We start from the raw sequence: 12500 nt of genomic DNA, 5'->3' as shown, positions 1-12500 counted from the left end.
GGGGACACCCGTGAGGTTTCTGAGTTTGAGGGCCACGTCGACAGTCTTGACCAGAACGCCGATGACCTTCCTCATCTCCGGGGTGTAGGGGTCGTACTCCAGCTTGCGCAGGCCGGAGCGCTTGAAGTTGCCGTCCTTCTGGCTCTCCACGCACAGCAGCCGGTCGTCGGAGACCGCCAGCCCCAGGGTGGTCACCATCTTCTTCAGCTGGTTGAAGAGGTCGTGCTTCAGGTCCTCGTAGTGGACCACCAGCACCCGCCGGCCGTACCGCAGCCAGTCCAGCGTGTGCGAGGCCCACCAGGGGGCGTAGTTCCTGACAAACTCCGGCCACTCTGCCCAATGGAGAAGAGACACACAGAGCATTAATGGACAGTAGACAATAGTCAAGTCAAGTCAAGTCAAGTCAAGTCCGTTTGGGGAGTCTGCACCCCGGGGGCATGAACATCGAATTCTCCCAATTTTGTTAGTCCTTGCTGTCTCCTCCCCTTCCTCAGCCCCCCTGCTGTCTCCTCCCATCCCCCAGCCTTCTGGCTACTCCTCCTTTTCCCTTTCTTGTCCCCACCCACCCCCGCCCCCGATCAGTCTGAAGAAGGGTTTCGGCACGAAACGTTGCCTATTTCCTTCGCTCCATAGATGCTGCTGCACCCGCTGAGTTTCTCCAGCTTTTTTGTGTAACCTTCAAGTCAAGTCAAGTTTATTTGTCACATACACATACGAGATGTGCAGTGAAATGAAAGTGGCAATGCTCGCGGAACAACAAAACAACCAAACAAATTATAAACACAATCATAACACACATATTATTTTACATAATAAATAATAGAAGGAAAAACGTTCTGTACAGTTAGTCCCTGGTGAGACAATAGACAATAGGTGCAGGAGTAGGCCATTCGGCCCTTCGAACCAGCACCACCATTCAATAGACAATAGACAATAGGCGCAGGAGTAGAGGCCATTTGGCCCTTCATAGAAACATAGAAACATAGACAATAGGTGCAGGAATAGAGGCCATTCGGCCCTTCGAGCCTGCACCATTCGCCATTCAATATGATCAAGGCTGATCATCCAACTCAGTATCCCGTACCTGCCTTCTCTCCATACCCCCTGATCCCTTTAGCCACAAGGGCCACATCTAACTCCCTCTTAAATATAGCCAATGAACTGTGGCCTCAACTACCCTCTGTGGCAGAGAGTTCCAGAGATTCACCACTCTCTGTGTGAAAAAAGTTCTTCTCATCTCGGTTTTTAAAGGATTTCCCCCTTTATCCTTAAGCTGTGACCCCTTGTCCTGGACTTCCCTAACCTCGGGAACAATCTTCCTGCATCTTGCCTGTCCAACCCCTTAAGAATTTTGCAAGTTTCTATAAGATCCCCTCTCAATCTCCTAAATTCTAGAGAGGATAAACCAAGTCTATCCAGTCTTTCTTCATAAGACAGCGAGCCAGCACCGCTATTCAATAGACAATAGGTGCAGGAGTGGGCCATTCGGCCCTTCGAGCCAGCACCGCCATTCAATGCGATCATGGCTGATCATCCCCAATCAGTTAATTTAAAAAAGTCCCCCAGCGATAATTCAAGCAATAAAAACTCATAATTGGAGGCCGGTTCCCTGGATAACTTTCAAGGGAGAGATTCAAGATTCAAATGAGTTTATTGCCATGTGTCCCTGATAGGACAATCAAATTCTTGCTTTGCTTCAGCACAACACAACATAGCAGGCATGACTACAGAACAGATCAGTGTGTCCATATACCATTATATACATATATACACACACAAATAAATAAACTGATGAAGTGCAAATAAACAGATAAATAGGCTATTAATGAGCTTGATAGAGCTCTTAAAGATAGTGGAATTTAGAAGGGTGAGAGGGGATCTTATTGAAACATATAAGATTATTGAGGGTTTGGACACTCTCGAGGCAGGAAACATGTTCCAGATGTTGGGGGAGTCCAGAACCAGGGGCCACAGTTTAAGAATAAGGAGTAAGCCATTTAGAACGGAGACGAGGAAACACTTTTTTTCACACAGAGAGTGGTGAGTCTGTGGAATTCTCTGCCTCAGAGGGCGGTGGAGGCCGTTTCTCTGGATGCTTTCAAGGGAGATATGGATAGGGCTCTTAAAGATAGCGGAGTCAGGGGATATGGGGAGAAGGCAGGAACGGGGTACTGATTGGGGATGATCAGCCCTGATCACATTGAAGTAAGCCACGGTGGTGCTGGCTGGAAGGGCCGAATGGCCTCTACTCCTGCACCTGTTGTCTATTGTCTAAACTAATTAATTCAAGCAGTTAGACAGGTAGGTGGATAGGACCGGGATGTGGACCAAGCGCGGGCAGGTGGGACTAGTGTAGGTGGAACATGTTGGGCGAGTTGGGTCGAAGGGCCCGTTTCCACGCTGTATCACGCTGTATCACTTGCAGGAAGATTGTTCCCGATGTTAGGGAAGTCCAGGACAAGGGGTCACACCTTAAGGATAAGGGGGAAATCCTTTAAAACCGAGATGAGAAGAACCTTTTTCACACAGAGAGTGGTGAATCTCTGGAACTCTCTGCCACAGAGGGTAGTCGAGGCCACAGTTCATTGGCTATATTTAAGAGGGAGTTAGATGTGGCCCTTGTGGCTAAGGGGATCAGGGGGTATGGAGAGAAGGCAGGGATGGGATACTGAGTTGGATGATCAGCCATGATCATATTGAATGGCGGTGCAGGCTCGAAGGGCCGAATGGCCTCCTCTTGCACCTACTCCTGCAAACTAATTTTCAAGCTATGTTTCTATGTTTCTGGCGACTGTTGTTGGCTCTGTGCAAGCCTTGCACTGCTCTGTGCATTGGGCGGTAGCCAGGTTGGATCTGAGCTCCTTGTTGTGGGCTGGGAGGCAGCTGCACAGAGCAGACTCTTGCCTGATACAACCTGTGGCCAAGTCCCCTGTAGCTGTACGCTGGGAAGCTTCGGATGGCCGGCTCATTGAGTGGATACAAGGGCTATCCACCTTGTGTAATCACAGCACACAGAGCTTTGCTTTACAACCGCCCTGGAGAAGCTCGTAAAACTAATGCCACGGAACAGCGTGGCAGCTTTGCAGTCGCCTCAGTCACGGCCATGCGAACAGCTGGACTAATGCAGCTGCAACTAAATCACAGAGCTGGGGGCCTTCATCACAACACCAATGTCATTGCAATACATGGACCAGAATATTACTGCCCTTGCCGCTGAGTTTCAATAACAATTAAACAATGCTTAACACCAGCGTTTGCTAACTCAGACCCATTGACAATAGACAATAGTATTGAAGAAGGAACTGCAGATGCTGGAAAACCGAAGTTAGATAAAATTGCTGGAGAAACTCAGCGGGTACGGTAGCATCTATGGACAATAGACAATAGACCTGGTCTCCACAGCCTTATAGACAATAGACAATAGGTGCAGGAGGAGGCCATTCGGCCCTTCGAGCCAGCGCCGCCATTCAATGTGATCATGGCTGATCATCCACAATCAGTACCCCGCTCCTGCCTTCTCCCCATATCCTCTGACTCCGCTATCTTTAAGAGCCCTATCTAGCTCTCTCTTGAAAGTATCCAGAGAACCCACCTCCACCGCCCTCTTGAGACAGAGAAGTCCACAGACTCACAACTCTCTGGTTACGTAAATCCACTTTGTGCACGAGGAAACACTTTTTCTCACAGGGAGTTGCGAGTCTGTGGAATTCTCCGCCTAAGAGGGCGGTGGAGGCCGGTTCTCTCGATACTTAAAGATCGTGGAGTCAGGGGATATGGGAAGGCAGGAACGGGGTACTGTTGCTGGCTCAAGGGGCCGAATGGCCTACTCCTGCACCTATTGTCTATTCTCTATAAGGTAAACTATAGCAACAGAAGAATCTTTGCACAGTTCACATCAATGGCTCAACATCGAACGCACACTCTCCTCGGAGCTACGAGAGGTTTGGAGGCCCAGAGTAACAGAGGGCCTGTTTGCACGCCATATCTCTAAAGTCTAAAGTCTAAAGGGCCTGTCCCCATTTTCACGACTTAATCCAAAACCTCTGCTGAGTTTAAAGGACCTAAAAAAAAAAAAAATCTAGATTTTGGTTATCTATGAAGTCCGATGACTTTCCACGAACATGCTCACGAACTGGAGTGACAGAGGTCACGAGCTGATGTCGACTTATGCCCCTGTCCCACTTAGGAAACCTGAACGGAAACCTCTGGAGACTTTGCGCCCCGCCCAAGGTTTCCGTGCGGTTCCCGGAGGTTTCCCAGAACAAGGGGTCACAGTTTAAGGATAAGGGGGAAATCTTTTTTAGGACCGAGATGAGGAAAACCTTTTTCACACAGAGAGTGGTGAATCTGTGGAATTCTCTGCCGCAGAAGGTAGTTGAGGCCACACAGTTCATTGGCTATATTTAAGAGGGAGTTAGATGTGGCCCTTGTGGCTAAAGGGATCAGGGGGTATGGAGAGAAGGCAGGTACGGGATACTGAGTTGGATGATCAGCCATGATCATATTGAATGGCGGTGCAGTCTCGAAGGGCCGAATGACCTCTACTCCTGCACCTATTTTCTATGTTTTTATGTTTTTGTCAGTCTCTCTACCCGCTTCCACTACCTGCAACCTCCGGCAACCACCTGCAACCTCCGGGAACCGCACGGAAACCATGGGTGGGGCGCAAAGTCTCCAGAGGTTTCCGTTCAGGTTTCCTAAGTGGGACAGGGGCAATAAGGTTTTTTTTTTCACTCACCTTTTTTACTCTGTCTAGCTGTCGAGCTACGAGTACCCACGAGTATCTACGACTACGCTCACGGCCCACTATGGTCTGCCCGCAAACTAACTACGAGTAAAAAAGTTGCAATTTTTTTTCATCCCGACTATTTTTTCTTTTTTACACACGTGGACATTTCACATCGGGCTGGGAAAAACGTCTCGACTTCCCTGACACCCCGAGTCCCCACGGTCGGCATAACGCACACACGCACGCTACGATATATCTACGAACTCCTACCGCCTCGTTACGAACATTCTGCGAGTTTGAATCAAGGGGAAAACTCGGGAGAATTCGCGAATCCTCTCGCGAAAGCGGGACAGGCCCTTAAATTATCGACGCCAAAACATCTAAATTCCAAAGACGTGCGGGTTTTTTTGCAGGTTAACGGCTTCTGTGACCTGTCCGGAATGTGTCGGGTAGAATTAGTGTACGGGGTGATGGGTCGGGGCGGGCAAAACAGAACTTTCTGCTTGAGGGGGCCATTAGTAAGCAGCTGAGCAAAGGTCTCGCAGTTACATCTGACTTCTGTGTACCGTTTCACAAATAACACAAGGAATGCATTTTCCACAGCTAACCAGCAATAACATTTCTGACCTCCCGCACAGAGGGAGTCCATGCAGTAAGTGATATATCGCAGAGAAAAGTACAGGCTTTAGTTTTCTGCCAAATTTTCTGCGGATTGGACACGTCTTTGTTATTTATTTCTGCGGTGGCTATTTTTATTTCCCCCGCAGAGTTCTCGTGTCGCGAAGTTGTGGCGCAGCGGGTGGAGTCGCCGCCTCACAGCGCCAGAGGCCCCGGGTTCGATCCCGACCACGGGCGCTCGCCCGAACGGAGTTTGGAACGTTGTCCCTGTGGGTTTTCCCAGAGAGAGGTGCAGGTTTCTGGATTAATTTACCCCAGTAAATTGGGCGGCCACGGTGGCACAGCGGGTCGAGTCGCTGCCTTACAGAGCTTGCGGTGCCGGAGACACGGGTTCGATCCTGACCATGGGCGCTGTTTGCACCTTCTCCCAGTGTGCGTGTAGGATGGCGCTAGTGTACGGGGGTGATCGCTGGTCGGCATGGGTTCGATGGGCCGAAGGGATGTATCTCAGAAGTCTAAAGAGGAAATGCTTTTGCTTTAACTCACTCTAGTTTAGTTTAGATTAGTTTAGAGATACAGCACAGAGACAGGCCCTTCAGCCCATTGATACTGGATAGACTTGGTTTATACTCTCTAGAATTTAGAAGATTGAGAGGGGATCTTATAGAAACTTACAAAATTCTTAAGGGGTTGGACAGGCTAGATGCAGGAAGATTGTTCCCGATGTTGGGGAAGTCCAGGACAAGGGGTCACAGCTTAAGGATAAAGGGGAAATCCTTTAAAACCGAGATGAGAAGAACTTTTTTCACGCAGAGAGTGGTGAATCTCTGGAACTCTCTGCCACAGAGGGTAGTCGAGGCCTCACAGTTCATTGGCTATATTTAAGAGGGAGTTAGATGTGGCCCTTGTGGCTGAAGGGATCAGGGGGTATGGAGAGAAGGCAGGTACGGGATACTGAGTTGGATGATCAGCCATGATCATATTGAATGGCGGTGCAGGCTCGAAGGGCCGAATGGCCTCTACTCCTGCACCTAATTTCTATGTTTGAGCCCACACTGACCAGCGATAACCCACACACTCCCTACACACTAGGGGCAATTCACAGGGGGGCCGATTAAACTATAAAACCCGCATCTCGTTGGGAAACGGGAGGGAACACTTACAGGTTTGTAGGTTTATATGTTTTGATGAAATTATAATTGTCCATGGTGTGTAGGATAGTGCTAGCGTACGGAGCAGACAAAAATGCTGGAGGAACTCAGCAGGTGAAGGCAGCATCTATGGAGCGAAGGAATAGGTGACCCTTCGGGTCGAGATCCTTCTTCAGACTGATGAAGGGTCTCGACCCAAAGCATCACCAATTCCTTCGCTCCATAGACGCTGCCTTCACCCGCTGAGTTCCTCCAGCATTTTTGTCCACCTTCGATTTTTCCAGCATCTGCAGTTTTTTCTGAAACAGCCAGTGTACGGGGTGATCGCTGGTCGGCACGGGGTCGTGGGCCGAAGGGCCTGTTTCTGCGATGTATCTTTATAGAAACATAGAAACATAGAAACATAGAAATTAGGTGCAGGAGTAGGCCATTCGGCCCTTCGAGCCTGCACCGCCATTCAATATGACCATGGCTGATCATCCAACTCAGTATCCCGTACCTGCCTTCTCTCCATACCCCCTGATCCCCTTAGCCACAAGGGCCACATCTAACTCCCTCTTAAATATAGACAATGAACTGTGGCCTCAACTACCCTCTGTGGCAGAGAATTCCAGAGATTCACCACTCTCTGTGTGAAAAAAGTTCTCCTCATCTCGGTTTTAAAGGATTTCCCCCTTATCTTTAAGCTGTGACCCCTTGTCCTGGACTTCCCCAACATCGGGAACAATCTTCCTGCATCTAGCCTGTCCAACCCCTTAAGAATTTTGTAAGTTTCTATAAGATCCCCTCTCAATCTCCTAAATTCTAGAGAGTATAAACCAAGTCTATCTTTATGGTAAAGTAATGGCTCGGGTTCAGTTTAGTTTCGTTTTGTTTAGAGATACAGCGCGGAAACAGGCCCTTCGGCCCACCGAGTCCGCGCCGACCAGCGATCCCCGCACGCTAACACTACCCTACACACACTAGGGACAAGTTTTACCAATGTACGCCTTTGGAGTGTGGGAGGAGTCCGAAGATCTCGGAGAAAACCCACGCAGGTCACGGGGAGAACGTGTAAACACCACACAGCCAGTACGTGACACTGCGCCGCCTTCTATTGAGGGTCAGTAGGGTGGGGGTGTGGAATTTAGTATTACATGGATTGGTTTAGTTTCATTTCATTTATTTTAGTTTAGTTTAGTTTAATTGAGAGATACAGTGGGGAATTAGGCCCTTAGTCGGGATCAAACCCGGGTCTCTGGCGCTGTGAGGCAGCAACTATACCGCTGCGCCACCGTGCCAGCCAACTTGAGTCACCAATGTACGGAGCATGAAGCGATGATTTTGTCCCACGGTACGAGTTCATTCCAAGATCTCTCCCGAGTTTTAAAAAAATCAAACTCGTGATAAGCACGGAGAATTAGGTGCAGGAAGATTGTTCCCGATGTTGGCAAAGTCCAGGACAAGGGGTCACAGCTTAAGGATAAGGGGGAAATCCTTTAAAACCGAGATGAGGAGAACTTTTTTCACACAGAGAGTGGTGAATCTCTGGAACTCTCTGCCACAGAGGGTAGTTGAGGCCACAGTTCATTGGCTATATTTAAGAGGGAGTTAGATGTGGCCCTAGTGGCCAAGGGGATCAGGGGGTATGGAGAGAAGGCAGGTACGGGATACTGAGTTGGATGATCAGCCATGATCATATTGAATGGCGGTTGCAGGCTCGAAGGGACGAATGGCCTCTACTCCTGCACCTAATTTCTATGTTTCTATGTTTTGTATGAATGAACGTAGCGGGTACGTCGGAGCTCGGGGTCGTCTCTTAGCGCTAACGGCAGGTACTCGGGAAGACTCGCTAACGGCGGGTAAGCACGGGAAGACTCGTGAAGATTTTTCTACATGATGAAAAATGTCCACGAGAGCCCCGAGTACTGACGAGCGGCCATTACCGTAAATCTCCGAGTTCGAATCAGGGCAAACTCGGGAGAGATCTTGGAATGAACTCGTACAGTGGGAGAGGGGTTTTACCGTGTTGAATGTGTGTGGGGGGGGGGTCAGGGGTTTGGAGCGTGTGAATTATTCACAAGAGTTTCCAGCACTTGATCGCGGCCTGTACATGTCAACGATGGCCCGTAATAATGAGCTGTCTGTGTCACCACACGCCTCGTACATCATTAACCTCGGGCAGCGCCTGAATCGAACAGCGTATAAAATATTAAAATCAGACAGAGCTTCAGAGCTAAAGTATTACTGAACCACTCCACATCACATCTGCTCAATAGCTTTCTTGGCACCGGTGCAAGGGGAAGTATGTCAGAAGGGAACAATATAGAGGCTTAAGCATGCCGTTTAGTAATTACATTAGCGGCGGCCACATTATATTTGCGAACGCTATGAATGTATTTATAGCGCGGTGGCGCAGCGGTAGAGTTGCCGCCTCACAGCGCCGGAGAACCCCGGGTTCGATCCAGACTACGGGTGCTGTCTGTACGGAGTTCGCACGTTCTCCCCGTGGGTTTACTCTGGGATCTCCGGTGTCATCCCACGCTCCAAAGACCAAAGACGTGCATGTTTGTAGGCTAATTGGCTTCGGTAAAATTGTAAAATTGTACCGCAAATGTGGGGATTGGTGTGAGCGTGCGGGCCAGCACGGGCTCGATGGGCCGAAGGGTCCTGTTTCTGCGCTGTATCTCTCAACTAATGTAAACTATAGCCACTATAGGAGAGTTTTTGCGCAGCTCACATCAGAGGCTGGATATTAAACACAAACTCTCCTCAGAGCCAGGACTGGTTTGGAGGCCCAGAGCAACAGCAGCAGAAACAGAGGATAAAACAGCGTTTGGCTGAACATGCCGTGAATCCTAACACTATCCTAGTCACAGAGTCACACAGCACGGAAACAGGCCCTTCGGCCCGACTTTCCCATGCAGGCCAAGATTCTCCATCCACACTAGTCCCATTAATCCGTAGAGCGGTTGTACAGAGGATGTTTCCACTACAGTGGGAGAGTCTAGGACTAGAGGGCACAGCCTCCGAATTAAAGGACTTCTTTTGTGAAGGAGATGAGGAGGAATTTCTTCAGCCAGAGGGTGGTGAATCTGTGGAATTCTTTGCCACAGACGGTTGTGGAGGCCACAAGTCAGTGGATACATTTAAGGCAGAGATAGATAGATTCTTGATTAGTACGGGTGTCAGGGGTTATGGGGAGAAGGCAGGAGAATGGGGTTGGGAGGGAGAGATAGATCAGCCATGATTGAATGGTGCGGTGGGGCCAATTTTTAACGATCTATAAGGCAAGGACACGAGGGAGAGAGAGATGTGGAGAGGGAGAATGGGAGGGAGAGAGAGGGAGAGGGAGAGAGGGAGAGAGGGAGAGAGGGAGAGGAGGGAGAGAGGAGAGAGAGAGAGAGAGGGAGAGAGAGGGAGAGAGGGGGAGAGAGAGAGAGAGGGAGAGAGAGAGAGAGAGGGAGGAGAGGGGGGGAGGGAGAGAGAGAGGGGGAGGGGGAGAGAGGGGGAGAGGGAGGGAGGGAGGGGGAGGGGGAGGGAGGGGAGAGGGGGGGGGAGAGGGGGAGAGGAGGAGGAGAGATAGAGGGGGAGGAGGAGAGGGAGAGGGAGAGAGATAGAGGCACTTGACCTTTGACAGTCAGAGGGATCAGGCAGAGCAGGGAGAGTAAGGTTTGTGGTACGAATCACCATATAGATATCTCTTCATTATCACGCCTGTTCCATGGGATTTGAATCTGTAAATGTGTAATCTTTCAGAGATGGAAGAGGAGTCTTAATGAGGAGAGTTTAACAAGGATTTACTGTCAGAAGAGGGAGGGGGAGAGGACCAGAAAGGGCGAGTAGGAGGGAGATCCTGCTCTGTAAGGGGGGGAGAGGGGAAGGGGAGGGGAGAGGGAAAGGAGGAAGGAGAGGAGGGGGGATGGAGGAGGGGGGAGAGAGGGGAAGGAAAGGAAAGGGAGAGGAGAGTTAGGGGAGTCGGGGGAGAGAAAGAGGGGAGGGAAGGGGGGGAGAGTTTGTCCTAGGGGAGAGGGGGGAGGATAGAGTTTAGGAGGGAAGTGGAGAGGAGGGGAGAGAGAGGAGAGGGGGGGAGGAGAGGTGAGGAGGAGAAGGGGGGAGCGGGGGGGGAGGGGGGGGAGGGAGGAGCACAGACCACACCACAGGACACACACGCACACACACGACACCCACAGACACACACAGGGGACGCGCGGAGGGGAAGGGGACACGGGGAGAGGGGGGGGGACACCACCACGAGGAGAGGGGAGGGGAGGGCAGGGAGGGGGGAGAGGGGAGAGGAGGGACAGGAGAGGGGACAGAGACGGGGACACGCACAGACACACGCACAGACACACAGGACAATTTACAGAGGAGGGATAGGGGAGGAGAGGATGGAAGGGGGTGAGGAGAGGATTCCGGGAGAGGGTAATTCGCCTCCATAGACGAGAGGGAGGAGGGGGGCCAGAGGGGGGGGGGATGGGGGAGACACAGGAGAGGCTTTTTCCACTGACTGGTTAGCACGACAAGAAAGCTTTTTCGGAGTACCAGGGTACACGTGACAATAAACTAAACTGAAGGGGAGAGTCGGAGGGGGGAGGGGACAATTTAGAGATACAGGTGCAGAGGGAGGGGGCTATCCGAGAGTCTTGGAGGAGACGGGAGAGAGGGCAGGGGAGGGGGGACAGAGGAGAATGGAAGAGGGAGGGGCGGGGGAGGGGGGAGGGGAGAGGAGAGAGTGCCCGGGGAGGGAGGAATCCGTTGATCCCGGCAGAGGGTTTGGAGGGACATGGGGGAAAACGAGGAGTGAGTTGGCCAACTTTTTTTCTGCAAGGAATAATGCAGGTCAGGAGGCGGGGGAAATGGGGGGGGGGGAGAGACGGGGGAGTAACTCAGGGGGGGGGGGGGGAAGCGAGGAGGGAGGGGGGCGGGGGCCTAGGAAAGGGGGGGGGGAGGAGGAGGAGGGAGAGGGGAAAAGGAGGGAGGGCAGAGGTATGGGGGAGGGGAAGAGAGACCGAAGATTGAGAGGGGGAGAGAGGGGAGGAAGGGAGGGGAGGAGGGGGGGGTAGGGGGGGGGGGGGGGGAGAAGTTGGGGGGGGGAGGAGGGGAGAGGGGGAGGGGGGGAAGAGGGGGGAAGAGGAAAGTTTCCCCTCAGGGAGAGAGGGAGAGGGAGCTGTCCCAGGAGGAGCGAGAGGGGAGAGGGGGGCAGAGAGAGGGAGAGAGGGGGAGAGGGAGAGGGAGAGAGAGGGAGATCACACACACGTCTCTCTCTCTCTCTCTCTCTCCCCTTTCTTTTTCTGTCTCTCCTTCTCCCCACTCCCCCCCTCCCTCATTCCCCCTCTCTCCCACCTCTTTCTCCCCCCTGTCCCCCTCCCTCCTCCCTCCCCCCCCCTCCCCTCCCCCCTCCAGGGTCCCCCGGGGAGAGGGAGGGATGTAGGGGGGCAAAGGGGGCAGAGGGGAGAGGGGGGAGAGGGGGGGGAAAAATGTGGCGAGGGGTGAGGGGATAGAGAGAGGAACGACCCCCTTCTGGAGAAGGGGAAGTTCGGGGGAGAACAGGGAGAGGAGGTTGCGCCCAGAGAATCTGCGAGCTCTGAGAGGGGTGAATCAGAGGGGCACACCTGACCTTTGATGCTGATCAGGGAGCAGCTCAGAGTAATTTGTGGTACGAATCACCAGTATAGATATCTCTTCATTATCACGCCTGTTCCATGGGATTTGAATCTGTAAATGTGTAATCTTTCAGAGATGGAAGATGAGTCTTAATGAGTAGAGTTTAACAACCATTTACTGTCATAAGAGGGTTTACAATTTTACAGACTCCCGAGTAGAATTCATCCTGCTCTGTAAATTCTACCTCAGCTGAAGCCGTGACGAAAGGAAAACAGATGATTAAAAAGATGGCATCTTGCTAATGCTCACTTGTCAATTCGATGCCAATTTCTGCCCGAGTTTAGTTTTGTCGAGTTTCGGAACAGCGTGGAAACAGGCCCTCCGGCCCACTGAGTCTGCCCTAGCGCGCACACACG

At 51.6% G+C, this 12500-nt stretch overlaps 1 protein-coding gene across 1 annotated transcript in view; it reads right to left on the bottom strand.

Moving 5' to 3' along the window:
* The window catches only part of LOC129709209 (WSC domain-containing protein 2-like), an 84073-nt gene that overhangs the window by 82 nt on the left and 71491 nt on the right, over positions 1-12500 (bottom strand). The window contains 1 exon segment of the mRNA XM_055655405.1: positions 1-332. This exon segment is cut by the window's left edge and continues 82 nt beyond it. Coding sequence (XP_055511380.1) covers positions 1-332 — 332 coding nt within the window.

This window comes from Leucoraja erinacea, chromosome 25, assembly GCF_028641065.1.
Source record: "Leucoraja erinacea ecotype New England chromosome 25, Leri_hhj_1, whole genome shotgun sequence".
NCBI classification, from domain to species: Eukaryota; Metazoa; Chordata; class Chondrichthyes; order Rajiformes; family Rajidae; genus Leucoraja; species Leucoraja erinaceus.
The sequence above is the reverse complement of the archived record's forward strand: the minus strand, read 5'-3'. Positions and strand labels throughout refer to the sequence as shown.